A 21,022-nucleotide genomic window follows, 5' to 3' on the forward strand; every position below is an offset into this window, starting at 1 on the left:
CACATACGGTAGACAACGCTGGAGAGGGCGACGGCGATGAGCGGCGCAAACCGAGTCGCTGTTTCTGTGCCTGTGTGTCGAACGACAAACAGCGCAGAGCTGTGCTTTGCCGTGCCGTGCTGCACAAGTTTTTCCAGTTGTTTCCCTCCTCGTGCCTCGTCTGGACGGCTTGGCAGCGACTGACTGTGCACGGCAACAAGGAGCCGTTTCTTCTCGTCGTTGCCCCCTCGGGTTTGCAAACAAGAAACAGCACGCGGCGCACAAATCTTCTTACCCACTTGGCTATCCCCGAACGAGCCCCTTCCTCGCCTCGCCTCTCTCAAATGACGCCGTGTCCTGACTGACGAGAGCCTCGCTCCACTGCCGCTCCGTGTGTGTTTTGTGTGCCCTTTGCCGTGTCCATGGCAACGACGGATGGTGTGTCCCTTGGCACGAGTTTGTGTGTGAACCAACCCTTTCGTCTATGCAACTTGATCCTCGCTCCCTTCCCTCCTTCATAACCATCACCCACATCCAGATCCTCTCGTTCTTCATCTGCGAAAGCCTCTTCACCGCTCAGCCTCCTCGTTACCTCTTAAAGAGCAGCCAGGACCCCTTCACGTTGCCCTCCGCCTTCATCCCCTGTCGATCTCGTCACTAGGACACATTCGACCTGTGCCAACACACATCTATAAAACCTTTTGCGCAGAGCCACACCCACATACATCCAGCAGCATGGCCCTCTCCAACCAGATCGCTCAGTCCTCGAGACAGGCCGAGGAAGAGGCCCAGATCCGCTATGTTATCAACAACCTCGAAGCCATCAACCGCAAACTCGGCGAGGCCGACCCCACCGAGATCATCGAATGGGCTATCAACAACCTGCCGGGACTCTATCAGACCACTGCTTTCGGCATCACGGGCTGCGTCACGGTCGACATGATCTCTCGCATCAGCGAGCAGCGTGCTGCCAAAGAAGGCCGCCCTGCCAAGCACCTGGTACCACTCATCTTTGTCGACACGCTCTACCACTTCCCGCAGACGCTCGACCTGGCGCACAAGGCGGCCAAGCACTACAACGCCGAGATGCACGTCTACACGCCACCGGGCACCAAGACTGTGCGCGAGTTTGAGGACAAGTGGGGTCCGCAGCTGTGGGAGAAGGACGAGGACACGTACGACTACCTCGTCAAGGTCGAGCCTGCGCGTCGATCGTACGAGGAGCTGGGTGTCCGCGCCGTCTTCACGGGCCGTCGTCGATCACAGGGCGCCGACCGTGCCTCGCTCAAAGCGGTCGAGGTGGACGAGACAGGACTGATCAAAGTCAATGCACTAATGAACTGGTCCTTCGGTCAAGTCGATGCCTACGCCAAAGCCAACGCTGTACCCTACAACGAGCTGCTCGACCTGGGCTACAAGTCGATCGGCGACTGGCACTCGACGGCGCTGCCTGGCTCGGGCGACTCGGGCGAGCGTGCAGGCAGGTGGAAGGACAAGGCTGGCAAGACCGAGTGCGGTCTGCACAAGGACTACTTCAAGATGAAGAACCTCGCCGAAAAGAAGCTGCGTGAAGCTGAGCTGGCGCGCAAGGACGAGGCCAAGGACAAGGCGGCCGCGGCGGGAGCGCAAGCAACGTCCCCAGCCGCTATTGCGTAAGAAGTTTAGCTTGCTCCACCTCTGCCCATCCAATCCCTTCAAAAGGAACCCTTGTCATCCACGCTGGACCTGGGACTCGGGACCGCACTGTGCAGAGCCAGCGCCTGCCAACAAAACGATCGCCCTTCTCTGTTTCGCATGTATTCATATATATCCTTAGCTTGCACAACTAGTCTTTCTACAGCCAGCATAATCAAAACGCAACAATTAGCATTTCAGATACCAGCCAATCCTGCGATGGGAACCTAGATAGAGAAGCCTATCACCATTGACTCTGGACAGGCATTGATCAGTCTCTGTATCTTGATCGAGGACAGTGATGCCCGATCCTGCGAAGACATGCAAGACGGATCTCGGGGTGTGGAAAGCAATATAAGTCGGGAAGAACAGAGGGACGATGGATGCAGGCTCGGCCTTCTCCGATGAAGGAAGCATCTGGTATGCACGTCGTTCCGGCCAGAGCCAGAGATTTGTAGGCAGCTCCTACTTCATTGGAGACAAGTGCATTGCTGACGAGCTCGTATATTAGATTGCGTTCATGCAACAGCGGCCCGAAACCCGCGGGTTCTACCACGGTAACCAAAGTGTCGTGAGATGAAGCAGGGGAGGTGAGCCGTGCAACTCCCCGACTCATCTGAAGCCAGCAACAAGCTCACGCTGAACGAAGCTCGTGTCGTCTGGATTCCTCTTGTTTAAGCCAGCTGGCAGCTCGCAAGGAGACGACATCCGAACTGAAAACACAGCCGAAATGGAAAGGCTTTGAGGCAGGCCGTGAGAAACCGAGACGCGGCCGAAAGGGGATGCGCAACAAGAGGGTGTCATATTCGCTGCGGAAACAGCCAACATAGATCTGTTCGTTCGGCAGAAATATTTGTGTGTTGCCGTTCGTTCAGAGCGACAAGAGCCTAACGAGGCGGACGGCCATCGGCAAAGAGACGAAAGGAGCGCCTTTGGTCGAGCGAGGTGTTCGATCTTCTAGCGTCTGTGCGATGCAAGCACTTCGAGTTCAAGTTCGGAGATCGCCGCGAAAGAGAAAAAAAAGGATCAGATTTCTGCGCTCTGCAGATGCGATGGTCCCCGCACCAACCCCACTTGGTGCGTTTGTCGAGGACCGAGACTTGGTTATCGCTGTCTGGTCTGCTGACGAGGTCGCTGATTGGCTTGTTCTGCTTTGCTCAGCCTCCTGAAAGACGACTCGAATCGCTTTCGGAGAACCCCACAGCTTGACAGATCAAAAGAGATGCCTTGTCGCAGAGCACTGGGACAGATATAATCTCGACCAAACAGCAAGCAGCTCCTTCATCCCTCGCCCGCTCTAGAGACCGTTCACCCTTTGCCTCTTCGCTTCACTTTCTCTTGCACACAAAGCAGAGTCAAGTACAAGCAGCTTTGCTCCATCGTCTCCTCCCAGACACCAAGAGCGACACCAGCTTTGATCAATAGACGAGACGACCACCAACCAGTGGTATCACCGACAATCGCGCCCTATCTCGCAACATCAGCACCAAGCTTATCTTGCTTTCTGCCTTCCCTGCCGTCCCGTCCCCCAGCCCGAAGCCTCGGAACAACAGAATTTCCGAGCTTTTTTTTGACTCGAAGAAAAAATCGCTCAGCAATCAATAACTGCCAAGCCACGTTCTCGCGACACCAAATCCAAGATCAAAGTCAAATTCGTGACTCTTTTCTGCACGGAGCACCCGACAGATAGCGAATCTACCTTTAAGGAGCAGAGCAACGAGCGCCTCTTCCTCTCCTCACCAGCACCTTGCAATCGCTTTCTCTTCTTCCGTCAGCGACCCATCGGAAGCACCGATCGATTTGCTTAGAGCGACAGCAGCTGTAGCGGCAGATTCTCCTTTCTCGGTGCAACGGATCAAGCCATCATGACGGTCGCACGCCCCAACCTGCGTCCTTCCTTTGGCGGCAATGGACATGTGAGTAACCCCCAGAGAGCTGCGTAGAGCATGCTGCTCGCTGCCATCAGCTATTTACGCCGACGAGCCCTAGCCTAGTCAACCCCTCGTTCCATCTCGTTCGTGTTGCTGACCGGAACCTCTCACTGTTTGTCTATTAATTCCCACGCGCTGCGACGTCCACCCATCAATGTTGCTGCTGCCGCTGCCACTTTCCCCATTGTCACCTTGACCCTCACCAGCCCACGTCGGCATCGGAGAACTTCCGACCCGCCATGCCTGCGCCGCATCTGTTGCCGAAGCGATTGTTTATCGGTGCCATCATCAGCTCGAGGTCAGCAACCGATCTCAGCATCATCGAACGAGGCATCCTCGGTGTGGGCTCGGGCGGTGTCATTCGCTTCCTCGAAGACCTCGATGTGCTTGAGCGTCAAGTCCCAAATGCTATCCCCTCAGCAGGGTCATCCTCCTCTACTTCCACCAGCACTCCTGGCACCGAGGGCGCCGCCGACGATCGCTCCTCCACCCCCGTGCCCATCCCGGGCTCGACGCTGCCCGATGCTCCCGAACTTACATCCCTCGAGATGCCGCCCCCGGCCGTGCCCACGCGTCACCCCACCACAAACGCTCCCGGTCATCTCGATCAGGCATCCCAACGAGAGCAGCAGCTCATCAAGCACGTTCTCAACAAGCACGGCTGGCGACACGGCCAGTACAAGCTCACACGCCTCCCTCCCGGCAGCTTCCTCTGCTCCGGCTTCATCGACACCCACACCCACGCCTGCCAGGTGCCTAACATCGGCCTCGGTCAGCAATACGAGCTGCTCGACTGGCTCCAGCACGTCACCTTCCCTCGCGAGAGGCGATTCGAAGATGCAAGATACGCTCGCAAGACGTACGAATCCGTCGTGCAGCGTCTTATCGACTCGGGCACTACCACCGCGTGCTACTATGCCACCTTGCATCTCGAAGCGTCCAAGATTCTCGCTGAGATCTGCAACGAGCGCGGTCAGCGTGCCTTCGTCGGCAAGTGCCAGATGGACCGCAATTCTCCCATCGACTACATTGAGAAGAACGCATCCCAGTCCATCGAGGACACCAAGGAGTTTGTGCGTTTCACTAGGAGCCTCAGGCCGTACGGACAACCTCCCGATGTCTCTTCTCCCTCCATGAGCCCCGCTGACCTGAACAGCACTTCGCCCGAGATGGATGCCAGCATCGCTCGACTCAGCGCCACCATGGACGAGCTCATGTCGCCCACGACAAGCAAGCCGCCGTCCGAGGCTGGTGGCAGTCCCTCTTCCACCAAGGTGGCTCCAGCCGTCAAGTCTCTCTCCACGACCTCCAGAACCAGCTTCCCCGTCGTGAGGCAAGCCAGCAGCGGCAGCGTACGCTCTGCGCGCGAAAGTGGCGCCTCGACGCCGTCCAGACAACGCGAGCGCGAACTCAACAATGCGCTTGTCCAGCCCATCTTGACGCCTCGCTTCGCCATCTCGTGTACTGATGCCATGCTCACCGGCATCTCGGCGCTGCTCTCGCGCGACCCCACCCTGCGCGTTCAAACGCATCTCAGCGAGAACGAGGGCGAAATCACTTTCACCAAGCAGCTCTTCCCCTTCGCCAAGAACTACACTTCGGTCTACGACCATTATTCACTGTTGGGTCCTCGCACCATCTTGGCGCACGCAGTGCATCTCGATGCCGATGAGCTTGCCATCATCAAGAAGCGCAAGTGTGGTGTTTCTCACTGCCCTACCAGCAACCTGAACCTGCGTTCGGGAGCGTCTCGTGTCGGAGAGATGCTCAACATGGGCATCAAGGTCGGTTTGGGTACCGATGTCTCAGGAGGATTTGGGCTCGGCATGCTCTCCGCCATCAGGGAAGCCAGTGTCGTCGCCAAGGTGCTGGCGTTCCAACGTGCTCAGGCCGAGTCCAAGGCCCAAGAGGAAGAGAAAGCGCTTACGGCTACAGCACCGCCGACGAGCCAGCAGGCCGCCGTCACGGCACAGCAACCGCTTGCCGGCGCTGCAGTGGTTGATGGACGATACCCAGGCCCCCCCGTCGCCGGCCAATACCAGCCGAGGAAGCCACACTCGATCGCCACGTCCAACCTCGACACCGCCGAGGTCTCGCAGTCCGTCCAGGACCCCGCGTCGTCGCTCACCTCGCTTAAGGCTACCGTCGACTTCACTAAGGGCCCGCTCAGCATCGCCACGCTCTTCTACCTGGCTACACTGGGTGGTGCCGAGGTTTGCGCCATGGCAAGCAGAATTGGTTCGCTCGAGGTAGGCAAGGAGTTTGATGCGCTGCTGGTGCAGACTACGAGTCACTGGGGGCCTTCCGGTTACACGGGTAACCCGGGCTGCTTTGTCGAGGAGGACGATACGCTGCCGGATGTATTTGAGAAGTGGATGTTCACCGGTGACGATAGGAACATCGGAACCGTGTTTGTCAGGGGGCGTGTGGTTGGTGGTGCCAAGCCGTTGCGCGATTAGGTTTTGTAGGTAGCTTTCATTGTCCCATTAGAACATGGATGAATTTTTTTTGGCAGTCTGTCCCCAGAAGGCTATGCTCCCTGTCGTTGAACGAACATTGTGATCTCGTTCGCAGGTCTCGATGGTGTGAAAGGTTCTGGAAGCCATTCGAGGTGAGAGACTGAGCTAATTGCGAATCAGATCGCACGGACGCCCTTTTTTTTTTGGGCCCTCTGTCGCGGTCCGGCAAATTAATTCTGTACTTCGTCCTCCACGTCGTTCGCGGCAGCTCTTTCACAAGTGGGCTGAACGAAAGCTTCCTTCTCATCAACCAAGTATCAATCCCGTCGTTCATCGTGACACACCTTCCTACGAAATAACGGGGCTCAGCTACGATGCCGCCTCCAGCAAGAGCGACAGTCGAAGAGATTGACGACGACGACGATCCGTATGCCCCGTACCGAGCTGGGCGGGGTGGCTCGAGTGGTTCGCGTCCGTCGTCAGGCGGGTCCAGGTCCAGTTCGAGCAGCGCGTCCTCTTCGTCATCTTCATCGGCAAATACGTCTTCGAGCAGTCGCACGTCCGCTTCTTCAGGCACCAACATGCGGAACCGAGAAACTCCAGCGTCGTACGGCCAGAACAGCACAGCGTCAGACATCTACGACCAGTCCCCATCAGCGGGCACGCAAGGCACCTTCCCACGTGAGGGAGGTGACGAGGAACCTCTCTTTGGCGGTCGACCGTTCCGCGACTCTCACGATCCTCCTTCATCCAGTGATCCATCAGCCGATCCGGCAAGCCGCGCGACAGACAAAGAGTACCTCTACGCCATCCTCAACGTCCCCACGGATGCCAGTCCGGACGCGATCAAAGACGCCTACCGCTCGCTCGCTGTAGTGCTGCATCCAGACAAGCACAACGATGCGTCTCGCAAGTCTGCCGCCGAGTCGCGCTTCCGCGAGGTGCAGCGTGCTTACGAGATTCTGTCCGACGCGGAAAAGAGGACCATCTACGATTACTTTGGGGAGGAGGGGTTGAAATCGACCTGGTCCGTGGCGGTGCGCGGGAGGAACCCGGCTGAGATGCAGGCAGAGTTCGAGCGGGAGAGAAGGCGGAAGCAGGCTGCGGATGCGGAGGCGTTGGTGAAGAGCAAGGGTGATTTTACAGCGCATGTTGATGCGTCGGCGTTGTTTGCTCATCCGAGTCGGATTGCGAGGCGGCCTTTGCAGCAGCAGCCGCCATTCGGGGCACAGCAGAAGCCGTCACCAGCAGCTGCGGTGGCGGCAGCGAAAGACACGCCCACAGCAGTGCCAGGAGGCATGGTCGCCCCGACCCCTTCCTTCGCACGCACCTCCATCAGCCTCGCCGACAGAATCGCCAGTATCAACTGCACGCAGCTTATCGGCAAGCACGGCTTTGAAACCCAAGTTACCAATCAGACCTCCGCGACGTTCTCGGGCCAGATGGTCAGCCGTAACGGGCTCGGCGGCGGCAACCTCGTGGGCACGGTCAAGACGCACTGGTCTCCCCGCCTGTTCAGCGAGATCACGCTCTCGTTCCTCCGGCCGCAGATCATCACCACCAAGGGGCAGTACACGCTGGATGCCAATTCGTTTTTCACGTGGCAGTCGACGCTGCAGACACCGCTGCTGCCACCAACACTCAACGTGACGTACGGGCAGAGGCTGTCGACCAAGTCGACACTGACGGGGTTCACGAGTGTGCGGAGTGGGACGTACAGCATTGCGGGGTGGGGGAGGGATGTGGGCGGCGGTGCAGGCGGCATGGTGAGGCGCGAGCCGGCGGCGGTGTCGGTGGGACTGACCAAGCAGGTGGACGAGGGTAAAGGGTGGACTGTCCAAACCAGTGTTTCCGCGGTGGACCAGAACGTGTCGTTCGACTATGCGCTCAAGGTGCTTAGTGGAGTCAAAGTGCGCACGGGGTTCAATCTGGGGACGGGCTCCGGAGTGAGCGCCTTTGCCTCTGCCGAACGACGGCTGACCGAGAACACGCGTGTCTCGCTGGGTCTCAACTGCGCCCTGCCCGTCGGCGGCGTGACATTGCGGATCAAACTCAACCGGCTGGGGCAGAAGATCCTACTGCCCATCCTGCTCTCGCCCGAATTCAGATCGGATCTCGTCGTCGCGTTCACCGTGCTGCCTGCAGCAGCATACACCGCGCTGCACTGGGGATACCTCGAGCCGCGAAAGCACGCGCGGCTGCGCGATCGGCTCGGCGAGCTGCGCCGCGCCAACCACGAGCTGATCGCCGAGAGGAGGGCCGCGGCGGTGGAGGCGCGCGAGGTGCTACGGGACCAGGCGGTCAAGAAGGCGCGCGTCGAGGTTGAGCGTTCCGGGCTCGTGATCCTCGCCGCGTGGTACGGGAGGAAAGACGAGCTGCCCCTCTCTGCGCTCCTCTCCTCCCGTCCGTCTTCGGCTGACTTGGATGCGGAGGCGAAAAGCGTCTGGTCCAGCATCGCCCACCAACCTCCAGCCACAACCGCGGAGGCAGCGCAGACCGAGTCGCCGGTGTGGGACGTCATGATCCCGCTCCAAGCCCTCACCACCAAGGGCCAGCTCATCGTCCCCGCCGGCCGCTCCAAGGCCAACCTGCTCGGCTTCCACGATCCCGTCATGGGCGAGAGGAAGCATCTCAGCGTCGTGTATACGTTCAGAGGCGCTTTGCACCACGTCGTCGTCGCGGACTGGGACGAGTTGGCGCTACCTATGCGCATTCATCAGGTCGGTTGAGTGTCTGGAAACGGGGTTTTGTAGCTGCGTCACCACTCGAATGTCATTTTCTCCGAGACAGACACACACACACATGGGTAGCGGTGGGAGTGCGGGCCGGGTGATTTAGAGGTGTTTGAGGATGGTGAGATTGCATTGAGTGAGAGCATTGCTTGAGGACAAAACGGGGACGAGTCGCAAGCCGTACACAGCCAAACATCATCGACCTCGACCACATCCCTCGACGAAGGCATCACTGCAACAGTGGCAGCCAGCCACCCCATCCCCCACCGCCACCTTCCTTATTCCCGCCTCCTCCTCCATCGCCATCCACCCCTTCCAAGTGATCGGCAATCGCATCCATGAGCACTTCCCACTTGACCCTGCTGGTAGGAGCCTTGCGCCGACTCCTCAGCCTGACGAGCTTCAACGCGATCAGATCGCAGACCTGTCGTGACGTAGGGTTGAATCGTCGACTTGCGACAAGGTGTGCTGCTGAGATCGGCGTTGGTTTGTCTGCTGTGTTGGTGGTGGTGGTCGTGGTACGGGCGTGAGAGGGCGCGGCGGGAGCTAGGGAGGAGGGCAAAGGAGGCGTGGACGGCTCGTCGTCGAACAAGTCTGCGCCTTCCGTTGTTGCTGGTGCAGCGGCTTTCTCCCCCGCATCACCGTCACCCCGACTGTCAACAAGCGCCAGCAACTCAGCTGCCGCGTCATTCCCGGTGTCCCCGGCGCGCTGTACCTCAGCCGCTCGCACAAGCCCCAGCACCAACCCCACCACCCGAGCCGCCGCCTCGACTTCCTCCATCGCACCCAACTCCAGCCGCTGTACGAATCGCAGCACAGGCGCCACCTCGGCGCTGCTGCCACCACATGCCGGTGCAACTAGACAAAGCCATGCAGCGAGCGTCTTCTGATCTGCGATGCTCTGCACGCACTCCCCCTTGCCCAGCGCGCGGATGACCCGGTCGAAGCCACCCCCGCGCGCTTGGGGCGACAGCAGCATCTGAACAAGCTTGGACTCCCCTTTTGACGCTCGCTGACCCGGGAGCGTTCGCAGCCAGGAAGCGCCACCACTGCTCAGGAGATTCGCTGTAACCCCCGCCCCCTCCATCCTCGCCTTCAACGCCGCCAGGTTAAACGTCTCGCACCCAGCACCCAGTGCAGCCGCCCCATTTCCAGTGCTTTCCGACTCCACCGCAGCCACAAACCTCCCAAACGCCCCCGCAATCAACTCTCTCACACTCGCGGGACACGCATCTGTATCCACCAACAGCGCCAACACCTCTAAATGCACGGTCCTCGAGCTAGCGTTCCTCGGCAGCCCATTCGCCAGCGTACCGTCGCTCGAGGGCACATCGACCACGGACGCCTGCAGGCCGGACTGGGACAAGAAGTCCAGCACAGGCTGCGCTGGGATGCGCACGATCTCGGCGAGCAGCCACACGAGTGCGCCGGGCAGTGCGAACGACAGCAAGTCTTGGAGGAAGTAGCTCAGCCCGCCACGAAGTGTTTCAAGGTCGATCATGCCGTACTGGCAGGCAGCGACGCTTTGGGAAAAGAGGAGCGGGGACAGGCGGAGGAGCGTGGTAGGAGGAGAGGCTTGGATGAGGTCGTCCGAGATGCCCTCGTTGCCAAAGAGCGCGTGGATCCAGCCTGCGACTAGCCCGCGTTCTTCCTCGGACAGCGCAGAGAGCGGGTAGCATACCGAAGACGATGCCAGGTGCGTTGCCAGCAACGGCGGACTCGACCGGTCCGAGTCGTGCTGAGTAGACGCCCCGCCGAGGTCCAATTCGCGATTCGGCACAGTGTACCGCGAGATGCGCGACGGCAAGATCGAATACCGATAGCACAGCAGCTGTACAAACAACAAGATATTCGACAATGTCGATGGCTCGTCGCTCGTCTGCCCAACATCCTGATGATCCAAAACACTCGCCAGCGGGTCCAGCAACTGCACTGGATCGATGTACATCATCACCGTATCCAACACCGCGCCACCCTGAGTTGCATCTTCACTCAACGCCTTACACCACCTCGCGATGCTCTCGAGATCGTGCTGCTCCAACCATCCTTGCATCTGTAGCACGAGCTGGCGCGCAAAGATGTAGTGCGTCCCCGGATCTGACGCTACGCGAAGGAGAAGCTCGATTGGATCGTCTGTCGAGATGCGTGTCTCGAAAAGAGTGTTTAGCGCAAGCCCTTCGAGTTGTGCATCCATCCGCAGGGATTGCGTGAGGCTCTGCACTTCCGACGCGAGCTTATGTCCATCGGGGAACTCGTCCGCGATGGCTTCAGGCCGAGCCAGTGAGTGCTCAATGCATGCGCGTAACAGCCAGGCTTTGATCGGCTGCAAAGGCGGCGAGTCGAGACCCAACACATCGGTCATCACGCTCGCGTGGACCGCTCCAGCCTCTTCACCGCCGACAACCGCGGCAGCATTGGATTGGGCTTGCGATGGACCCGTGGCGCTTTCGCACGTGTCGAGTCGACTCGCCATGACAAGCAACGCAGCACGGAGTGCACCTTCGAGCCGGACGTGCGGCGCCTCCAATCTCTGTCCCCGCAGGGGTAGATCCTGGCGATCATCGAGCCACTGTTCGAGCTGAAGGACGAGTTCGGGGATCATCCCGCATAGCGCGTGTCTCCAGATGGCGACATAGACCTGAGCACCTTTGAACGCCGGAGGCGACTCGACGACTGTAGCACATGCTTCGATGGCGGCGACGAGCAATTCAAAGTAGAAAGCCGTGAGTGATTTTTCGAGCGTCAGCGATGGCGGCGCTGCATTCCGCCTAGCAAGGAACAGCGTTTTGACGGCGTCCAGTTTGGTGTCCCATGCAGTGTGATGGTCGACAAGCAAGTGCACGAGGAAGGCCATTTCTGGCTCGACGGCCGGCTTCTCCGCTGCAGTAACAGTCGTGACATCGAGGAAATGGTCCCATGTGGCTCTCTGCTGTGCATCCTGCAACGTTTCTGCCTTTCTCTTGTGCGTGCGCATCGACAGCTTGGACGTGGTCGCTTCTGCAAGTGTTTGGCTGATGTGCTCGATGACCCCGATTTGGCTGGTTAGGGAGCGCAAGAGCGCGATCTCGTCCTTCCACGCTGGGTTCATGGACTGCAGCACTGCTTCGATCTCGGAGACGCACGTCTTTGCCATGGACCTCGTTTGGGTCAAGAGAGGAGCATCAGGCTTGAGCCTGTGATCATTTGCCATCTGAGCGGCGGAGAGCTTCTGGATTGCGTGTGCGAGCAACGCTTGACCAATGTTGATTAGGACGGTGATTGCGACGCGTGGAGCGAGCAAGTTTTGCGGAGAGGATATGGCGGGATCGGCTGCGAGAGAAAGGAGCCGCAGATTGGCGACGACGAAGGCCATAGCTGCAGGCGCACTCGTACTATCTTTGGTCCGGTACCCAGTCTCACCTGCTTGCGTACCATCCTTTTGGTTTGACGCTGATGACGAAAAGAGGTGCTGGAGCAAGATGAGGAAGGCTGGACTAGAGACGCGGAACGGGACGGGCGCCTGAAAGGTCATGAGCAACCCTTGACCGATAACAGACGAAACGGTCTCGATGGCTGGGACGTTGGATGCTCGCGGTTGGACATTGGCAAGGAGGTGAACGGTGACAGTGATGACATCTGTGACGGGCCCTTGGTCGGGTGTGACGCCAGAACGGTTTGCGGAACCGTAGATGAGCGCTTGGAGGTACTCGATGAGCAATGGATCGATGAAAGGCTGTGAGAGGATGTATCGAACGAGGCAGCCAGCAGCGTCAGAGCCTGCGAGAGATGGAGCATCCCCATCTTCGGGAATCCCCTGGTGCGCGGCGTCGATGCGTCGCACCAACTGATGGAGTAAAGAGAGCCAATTGGATTGAGGGAGGCGGCGAGCAAGGGCCTGCAAGAGCAGCTTGTGTATAAGCTGCTGTGCTTCGTCTTCGGACATAGTGGATGCTGATGTGGGCTCTGATCGGATCGGATAGGAGCTGTTCGAAATCACGACATCATGACGGGCCGTAAATGGATGGCGTTGGCCGTAGGAGAGCTGTTGTAGCTCGTGATGATGAGAAGAGAAAGAAAGTTGACCAACTTCAAGGGTCCGGGCGAAGGTCAATCGTGGATCTCAGCTGCATCGGCGAAGTGGTTGAAAGATTGAAGCCCAGGCCGAGAAAAAAGGTATTTGTTACGCCGGCTAGAGGAAACAGTGACACCATTTAAAATCTTGCCTCCTTCTGGTCACGAGAACCAACCTCCAACATGAAGACATCCACTCCACCTCGGAGGTGCAGAGTGAGGTCATGCTCTGTGTGCCCACTCGAACACCCGCACAGTTGAGTTCTCTTGCTCTCCACGTCGTTGAACGAAAACCGAGTTGGATCCCAACAGGTGATGACAGCAATCCAATCCCTCAATGGCAAGTCCACCAGCTTCGGAGTCAAATGTCGCTCTGTGTGCTGCACAAACGGGAAGTGGGCCGAGGGGGCGTCGGAAGGCTAAGCACCGACAAAATAGCGGCAGCGTGAGAAAGTTTCGAGACGAGAGAGTGAATGAGCGAGACAGCACGTTGCCTCCTGCGACGAGCGGCACACCTGCATTTCAAATCCAGTCTCGTGTTGGGCTGCTGAGGTTTTGAGCTTTTCGGATGTGTCGGTGGTGGACGAGCGGGCGGAAAGCGCTCCCTGAGAATGAGATCCGCGTGTGCCTAAAAGGGTGTGGTTCAAGCTCCATGCCCACTCGGCTTATTTTGAACTGCAAACCAACACGACACAGTCTCAGCCGCATACATTTTCTCTAACGTCACTTTGCTCTCCACCACATCCTTCGGGCTCTCCGACTCGAAAGAAGCCGCCTGTTCACTGCCTGGAGCTCGACATTGTCTAGCTGTTGTTACTGCTCTGTTGCTGTGACTATTACTGCAACCGCACGCCTCCTCAGCCAACATACTCCTCCTTCCTCTGGAGCCGAGGACAGTCACGCGACCGAAGGCTCTCAACCATGTCGACGCCGAACAACCCCAACGACAATGGAAAGGCCAGGGCGATCCCCTCGCCGCGCGTCCCAGCCGCCGACGATGCATCCTCGATGCCCATCAGGTCGCCATCGCGAGCTTTTGGCGATGGCGTGGGGCACGCTTCGCCCTCGCTGCCCAACATCCCTCCCCGCGTCGGCTCTCCCTCAGCAGAACCGCTCAACCTCTACTCGTCTTCGCAACAGCAGCGTCATGACCCGTCCAATTTCGCCAGCTCCTTCCAGAGGACCGTTTCAATCGAGCCGCCTTCGCGTGACAGCGCATCGCTGGCTCCTCCCAACGCCGACTCGGGCCTCTCGACACCCAGCAACCTCGACAACCTCGATTCTTTGCCCTTTTCGGACGAGCGCAAAGCACGCATCATCGAGAGACATCTCGTTCGCCCAGACGCAAATCGCGACTCGATCTCGGCCACCTCGATTCCATCTTCCGAGCACACCGACGAGAGCTTTACGAGCGAAGATGCTCACGGCTCGTCCACTCCCAACCCTGCTGCCGCTGCAGGTGCTGATACCGGCGGCGATTCTCCCTCCGCCATCCAATTTGAAGAGGTAGACGAAAGCTACATTGGTCCGCACCAGATGCAAGGTGGTGCCATCACCGACGACGTCTACCGCTGGGCGCACAAGAACCGCAGGGTTTCCGCAAGACGCACTCGAAGCGAGAGTCTCCACATTCCTCGTACGGCCACCATCGATCCCGAGCTCGATTTGCAGGGCATCAAGGAGCCAGGCGGATTCCGACGCTTCTTTGTCAACACGCAGGCCGAACAGCAGGGACGTGCTCCTCCAAGAGCACTTCGCAGCTTTATCGACTTCCTCAGCTTGTACGGCCATTTTGCCGGAGAATTCCTCGAGGAGGAAGACGATGATGACGACGGCGACGATGACGAGTCAGACTATGACGACGACGATGACGATGCGCGTGCCATCCCGGGCACCAGTCGAGCGGCTGGTAACGGGGACACCGAGAACGCAGGTCTACTCCGTCGACGCAGAGGTCTGCAGCGCAACGACACCCAAGCCCGCATGCGCAAAGCGAGTAAGGAGCGTCGCCGTGGCGAGGCTACGGTGCTTGACGCGGTCATGATGCTGCTCAAGTCGTTTGTCGGGACTGGTGTTCTCTTCCTCGGCAAAGCCTTCTACAACGGCGGCCTGCTCTTTTCCACCGTGACGCTCTGCTCGGTCGCCATCATCTCGCTCGTCTCGTTCCTGCTACTCGTCAAGACCAACCTCCGCTGTCCTGGATCGTTCGGTGACATGGGCGGCATCCTCTACGGCCCCCGTATGCGTCTTGCCATTCTCGCTTCGATCGTGCTCTCGCAGCTCGGCTTTGTGGCGGCCTACACGGTGTTTGTTGCGCAGAACATGCAGGCGTTTGTGCTAGCCGTGACGCAGTGCAAGACGCTTGTGCCCGTCTGGGCGCTCATTCTGGGTCAGATGGCTGTGTTCTTGCCGCTCTCGCTCATCCGAAGGATCGCCAAGCTGTCGACGACGGCCCTGATTGCCGATGTTTTCATTTTGTTCGGCATCGTGTACCTGTTTTGGTACGAGATCGGCAAAGTTGCGACAGAGGGTATGGCGGACGTGGTCATGTTCAACAGCAAGGACTTCCCTCTGTTCATCGGTACTGCCGTGTTTACCTTCGAAGGCATTGGGTTGGTGATTCCGATTACCGAGTCGATGAAGGAGCCAGAGAAGTTCCCGCGCGCTTTGACGGGGGTCATGGCGGGCGTGATGGTGCTGTTTGCGTCGGCCGGTGCGCTGTCGTACATGGCGTTCGGATCGGAAATCCAGACGGTGGTGATCACGAATCTGCCGCAGACGTCGCGCTTCGTGCAAGCCATGCAGTTCCTCTACAGCATCGCTATCCTGCTTTCGACGCCGCTGCAGCTGTTCCCCGCTCTGGCGGTGCTCGAAAAGGGAATCTTCACCAAGAGCGGCAAGTACAACTGGAAGGTCAAGACCGAGAAGAATCTGTTCCGCTTCCTCGTTGTGGCGGTATCGTGCCTAGCTGCATGGGCGGGTGCCAACGACCTGGACAAGTTTGTCTCGCTGATCGGCAGCGTGGCCTGCGTCCCGCTTTGCTTCATCTACCCGCCGCTGCTGCATCTGAAGGCCAACGCAACAAGGACCGCGACCAAGGCCCTGAACTATGCCATGTTATTCTTCGGTGTTATTTGCGTTGTATTTGCGGGTAGTCAGACGATCAAGGCGATGCTGGAGAGTTCGAAGCCCGCCGGGCCCCCGAGGTGTTCTCCGCGCTAAAGAGAGGAGACAAGGATGGTGGAGGAGGGTCGGTAGGTGGAAGAGGGTAAGGGTGATTTGCAAAGGTAGATGATAAGTTAGCTCAATGCTATAAATCTGTCTCATTTTGTGCGTGTTTGGGTGATGTGTGAACGATGTGCGGACGGGTTCGTGAGTGGGGATGAAGGAGCATCGTCTCACATTCAGCGAGGGATAGTAAATTTGGGTTGACATTAAGAGACACCTAATGGGTGATTATCAGACCAAAGACTCTATGGGCATAAGGGCACTTAGAGCTTAGCCAGGACGTGGTCGGCACCGGATACCTCGACAGCGCCCGGGCTAGGCTCAGGGCTAAAATCGACAACCTTGAGGTCATCGACAATGAGGGCGTAGCGGCCAGTGCGCTCGCCGAAGCCCATGGCGCTGAGGTCGGCGGTGGAGCCGATGGCCTTGGAAAACTCGAGGTTGAGGTCGGTGGCGAAGATGACCTTGTCCTCGGCCTTGTTCTGGACACCCCAGGCCGACATGACGAAGGGGTCGTTCTGGGCGAGCACGATGATCTGGTCGACTCCCTTCGACTTGAAGGCCTCAACCTGCTTGATGTAGGGGGGGATGTGGTTGACGTGGCAAGTGGCTGTGCGAGATGAATAATGGTCGGAAACAGGATCAGTATCGATTGTTGGAGCAAGATAAAGGTGACGGGAGGTGCAGGAGAACTTACGAGTGTAGGCACCGGGGACGGCGACGATGACGACCTTCTTGCCCTTGAACTCGTCGTGAGTCTGCACCTTGGTGGGAGCACCGCAGGCAGTACCGTCAGCGAGCTCGGGAGCCCAGGGGACGTACATGAAGGTGGTGTTGGGGATCTGTTCGCCTTTGGAGATAGCCTTTTTGACCGAAGACGTAGCAAACGATCGAGAAGGGCGCATAGCAAGCATCGACGACCCAGCCGAGTAAGTCATTCCAAGGGCGGAAAGAGATCGTGAAATGGGACGAGAAAGTAAAGGCGACATGACAGAGGAGGTGGTGGAAGAGGAAGAGGAGATGGTGAGTCCCCTAGTCGCAGGCAGCAACGAAGACGAGAATGGGCGAGCGAGACCGGGGCGGCGCAGAGCGGCTCGCAAAGCTGGAAGCGTGGAGGAGACCATCATGTGGTTGCTTACCATGTTTGCGAGTTTGTGTGTGTGTGTGTGTGGATAATATGGTGGGTGGTGGTGCGGATGATGGTTTGAGGAAAGGCTCTGCTGTAGCTGTTATCGAGAAGCCGGAATATAGAAGGGTGTGGCAGGAGCAGGAGACGCCGTTGGTTTGCCGAAAAATGCTCTGTTGACTGTCCGTGCGCCGGCTTTGGCCGTCCTTGCCGAGTCAAAAAAGCGAGTCGAATCCACACTCTAAAGGGTTCTCAGCGATTCCTTCCACGGCTTCCTTCCATCGGCCGGCGCATCCAATTTCTTTTGTCGTACCAGATCGGTGATTCTGCACCAGTCTATCGGTCGATCTAGATACAGCAGACCAACACTTTCGACGCGCTCAAAGAAGTTGAGCTCCAACTGTAGCTGTAACTAACTTAGCAGAGGCAGCAAAACGCGTCTGTCGTCCGCATGCTCCACAGCTTCCTAACGTTTCTCCGCAGCCCAATTCCGCCTCTGCTCCCACATGCTACCGAGCAAGATACCATACCCGCAATCATGGCGCCGATAGCAAAACGACCGCGTCAAACAGACGAGTTTGACAACCCGCCAGCGCTGCCTACCTCTGCCGGCACTGGCGCCGGTGGTACGTATTACGACAACGTACCTGGAACCTCCATGACCCGACCTCTCGGTTCGCTACCAGTGTCCGGGCCCTCGTTCTCGACATATCCTGCGGCTACCGCTCCCACCACATCCGCAGCGGCAACAGCAGCGGCGGCGACCAACGGCGCGAACGGCACAGCAGCGTATCTTAGCTCCGGGGTCGAAGACGACGAGGAAATGGCACCACCCAAGAGTTCATCCACAACAGTAGGAGCGCGTGGCCGGGGGCGCGGCAGGGGAAGAGGTCGAGGCAGAGGTCGCGGTCGAGGTGCCTCCGCCGCTTCCGCTACCGCTACCGCCGAACACAAAGTGCACTACGCCAATGGCCACCACGACGACGCAGCATCCGACATCTCGCCGCCCAACCCGCTCACCTTCCAGTGTCGTGCGTGCTTTCGCTTGCTCGCCGACTCGCTCGCATTCGTCGCCACCGACCCCGACCTTGGCTACGTCATCCTCTCCGACGTTAGCGAGATTGTCGTACAAGACAGCTCGTATGAAACATCCACCGAGCCGGGCAAAGACATCGGCTCCACCTTCGCTCGCCTGCGCTGCGTGGGTTGCAACTCCACCGTTGGGCGTAATTACCGCACAACGCCGCGAGACTTGGACGATCTGCGTGACTGCTACTCGCTCGAGGTAGATGCGGTGTATACGTACCAGCTCGGGTCGAACTATACGAGGCAGATCGAGGAACAGGAGAATGGGCGCAGGAATAAGGCCGATCGTGCGTCGATACAAATGAATGGCGGTGCAAGAGAAAGTGCGACGACTGGGGAGGACACACAGGCCCTCATCAACAAGATGGAGAGGACTCGGGCACTAACCATCGAACTCAGCGATAGGTTGATCAAGGCTGAAGAAGAGATTCGTCGGTACAGTGCGCTAGTCGACGAGTTGATGCAGAATAAACCGGACGCCGAAAATAGTGCTGCACCCCCATTACCACTGGAACAGGAGGCGCAGCAACAACAAAACCGACACGACACGCCGCCAGCAGATGCAGGAGATTCACCCTCGTTGGCGATCTTACCAAGTGCATCACCTTTCGAGGCAGCAGAGCAGCTCCCCCTCCGCTCACCAGAACCAGAGCCACAAGAAGAACCGCAAGCAGAAGTCGAAGCAGAAGAAGCAGAAGCAGAAGCGAAGGCAGACGCAGCCGCAGAAGCACAAGATGCAACTTCTCAGAACGGAGAACTAGCATCTGCTAGTCAATCCATCAAACCGGACTCGTCGCAGTCCTCGTCACGCAAAGTGGGCGCCCCCTCAAAGACGTATGCGTCACTCACACGGTCAACGCGGACTACTCGACGAATGTAGCTGATCCGCAACGCTTCCGTAAAGGTAGATGGCTGCTTCGGCAGATTGTATTTGTACCCTCATGCATTGGACGGTGTGTTAATCTAAGCTGCCCTGTGTCGGCAAGCGGCCATACAACGGTCATGCTTCGCGAGGCAAGGTTCTCGCATTGATGTGTGTGTGATAAGTTATGAGGAAATGCTGCCGAGATTGCAAATGCATCGTGTGGGCGTCCGGCTGTCCACATCCGGCTCGAACTCAACACCGGATCGCAGCTGCAACACCTAAGAAACACGCGAAAGATACGACTCGTACAACTCGGTCACAAACTCCGGATTCGTCTGTTTGCCACACCAAACACAAAGAGGTCAGCGAACAATTTTCCACTTTCTGACACAAGGTAGCGTCGTACTTACGTGAACCATGCTCAACAGCTCTGTGACGAACTCACGTCTCGACAGAGGCTTGTTGTCATCGCCCAGCCCAATTCGATCGCGAATCCCCTCTTCGATCAAGTCGGACATCTTGGGTGCGCCGCCTACTTGTTCTTCCGCCGCTGAACTTGTTGATTCTGTCGGAGCCTGTGGGTGAGCAGGAGCAAAGTCGGCGGCCTCAGCTAGAGATGCTGGTGACGACGACGACGTGTTGCCACCCAGGAGCGCTAGAAGCCCCTTCGAGTGCTTGCTGTCTGCTGACTCGGCACCAGTAGCGGTGGACTTGTGCGTCTCGGAGGTGGTTAAAGCGGTGGTGTCGAGCGACACTGCTTTTTGGAAGAGCGAATCCAGCAGCGAGCTTCCGTTCGATGTAGCCTGCTCTTCGGAGATGCTCTCTTGTGCTGGAACCGAGGCTTCGACTGTTGATTCGGGCATCGTATTCTCTGGTGCCGGCGCACTGCTGCCGAACAGGTCGTCGAGGTTGATTTGGGTACTGCCCACGTTGTCTGCAGCTGCACTTGGCACTGCTGCTTCATCATCGATGCTCTTCTCTCCTGCTGTAGGGGCCGCTGCTGGTGCTGTAGCTGCCTGTTTCGCGCCTTTCTTTGCCTTCCCGTTCGCCCTTTGCTTCGCCGCTTTCCCCTCCGGCTCCACCTTCGCAGCATTCTTCTGTGAGCCCGCTGCCGCTGGCGCAGCCGCCTGCTTCCCGCCATCCCCGCTCACAGCAGGCACTGTCGAGCTCGATGCCCGATCCGCCGCCATCACCTGCTCCTCGCTCGGCGCTTCCGCCATCTGCTGCAGTTTCAGCAGCTTATCGCCGATCGCCATCCTCTGGTTGGGCTCAAACACCCAAATACCGTACACCTCGTTGTCGCCGTTCTTCTCGGGCCGGTAGATGATGAATTCAGGCGTAATCTCGAGGTCGTCATCCGGCGTCACGTCCGCACTGAAGTTCTCCACGCCGTTGCGGTTCATGAGGAAGAAGCCGTTGTAAGGAGGCAATCGACGTCGGAAGAGGAACAGGGGTCCTTCGACGCCGGTTTTGGTCCATTCGCCACTGTTGTAATTGTAGAGCACGACGAAGGAGGCCGTTTCGACAATCTCGACGATCGACGCATCGTGCCGACGCAGCACTTTGAGGTTGAACGAGGATCGGGCCTCGGGTATGGATGTCATCCTTGGAGTAGATGCTTTGCCTATGTCGTTGGTGGATTCTCTTTCACCAGAAGGGAGTAAGGATTTTGGAGGATCGTCGTGCGTGTTGGTTCACAATTCTTGTCGATGATACAGAGGCTGAACTTCTTTCGTCGTATCGTCTGACGCACAAGGTGATGATGGTGGTGGAACGAGAAGGTCGAAGTGCGACCTGTTTGGCTCGTGCGACTCGAGAAAGAAAACTTGGGCTTCCGATTGTGGAGAAATCGGGCCCAAAAGAAACTCGCTTCCAAGCTCACAAGTACGAGC

At 58.3% G+C, this 21,022-nt stretch overlaps 8 protein-coding genes across 8 annotated transcripts; 5 read left to right on the top strand and 3 right to left on the bottom strand.

Annotated features, from left to right (window-relative positions):
• Nucleotides 1–714: 714 nt before the first annotated feature.
• EX895_005593 (uncharacterized protein) lies at nucleotides 715–1,635 on the top strand (the record flags this gene model as incomplete). Its single annotated transcript, XM_029886185.1, has 1 exon — nucleotides 715–1,635. One exon carries the CDS (start codon nucleotides 715–717, stop codon nucleotides 1,633–1,635), a length of 921 nt encoding a protein of 306 aa, XP_029737416.1.
• A 1,883-nt stretch (nucleotides 1,636–3,518) lies between these two features.
• Nucleotides 3,519–6,043, top strand: EX895_005594 (uncharacterized protein; the record flags this gene model as incomplete). Its single annotated transcript, XM_029886186.1, has 2 exons — nucleotides 3,519–3,569; nucleotides 3,791–6,043. 2 exons carry the CDS (start codon nucleotides 3,519–3,521, stop codon nucleotides 6,041–6,043), a joined length of 2,304 nt encoding a protein of 767 aa, XP_029737417.1.
• A 374-nt stretch (nucleotides 6,044–6,417) lies between these two features.
• Nucleotides 6,418–9,208, top strand: EX895_005595 (uncharacterized protein; the record flags this gene model as incomplete). Its single annotated transcript, XM_029886187.1, has 2 exons — nucleotides 6,418–8,763; nucleotides 9,017–9,208. The coding sequence occupies 2 exons, from the start codon at nucleotides 6,418–6,420 to the stop codon at nucleotides 9,206–9,208; spliced, it is 2,538 nt and encodes an 845-aa protein (XP_029737418.1).
• EX895_005596 (uncharacterized protein) lies at nucleotides 9,005–12,697 on the bottom strand (the record flags this gene model as incomplete). The annotated part of the gene is made up of 1 exon (XM_029886188.1): nucleotides 9,005–12,697. The coding sequence occupies one exon, from the start codon at nucleotides 12,695–12,697 to the stop codon at nucleotides 9,005–9,007; it is 3,693 nt and encodes a 1,230-aa protein (XP_029737419.1).
• A 1,049-nt stretch (nucleotides 12,698–13,746) lies between these two features.
• Nucleotides 13,747–16,047, top strand: EX895_005597 (uncharacterized protein; the record flags this gene model as incomplete). The annotated part of the gene is made up of 1 exon (XM_029886189.1): nucleotides 13,747–16,047. The coding sequence occupies one exon, from the start codon at nucleotides 13,747–13,749 to the stop codon at nucleotides 16,045–16,047; it is 2,301 nt and encodes a 766-aa protein (XP_029737420.1).
• A 269-nt stretch (nucleotides 16,048–16,316) lies between these two features.
• On the bottom strand, nucleotides 16,317–17,195 carry EX895_005598 (uncharacterized protein; the record flags this gene model as incomplete). Its single annotated transcript, XM_029886190.1, has 3 exons — nucleotides 16,317–16,663; nucleotides 16,751–16,916; nucleotides 17,193–17,195. 3 exons carry the CDS (start codon nucleotides 17,193–17,195, stop codon nucleotides 16,317–16,319), a joined length of 516 nt encoding a protein of 171 aa, XP_029737421.1.
• Nucleotides 17,196–17,717: 522 nt separating this feature from the next.
• Nucleotides 17,718–19,145, top strand: EX895_005599 (uncharacterized protein; the record flags this gene model as incomplete). The annotated part of the gene is made up of 1 exon (XM_029886191.1): nucleotides 17,718–19,145. The coding sequence occupies one exon, from the start codon at nucleotides 17,718–17,720 to the stop codon at nucleotides 19,143–19,145; it is 1,428 nt and encodes a 475-aa protein (XP_029737422.1).
• Nucleotides 19,146–19,408: 263 nt separating this feature from the next.
• Nucleotides 19,409–20,734, bottom strand: EX895_005600 (uncharacterized protein; the record flags this gene model as incomplete). The annotated part of the gene is made up of 2 exons (XM_029886192.1): nucleotides 19,409–19,465; nucleotides 19,541–20,734. 2 exons carry the CDS (start codon nucleotides 20,732–20,734, stop codon nucleotides 19,409–19,411), a joined length of 1,251 nt encoding a protein of 416 aa, XP_029737423.1.
• Nucleotides 20,735–21,022: the final 288 nt, after the last annotated feature.

Source organism: Sporisorium graminicola, chromosome SGRAM_7 (genome assembly GCF_005498985.1).
Source record: "Sporisorium graminicola strain CBS 10092 chromosome SGRAM_7, whole genome shotgun sequence".
NCBI lineage: Eukaryota > Fungi > Basidiomycota > Ustilaginomycetes > Ustilaginales > Ustilaginaceae > Sporisorium > Sporisorium graminicola.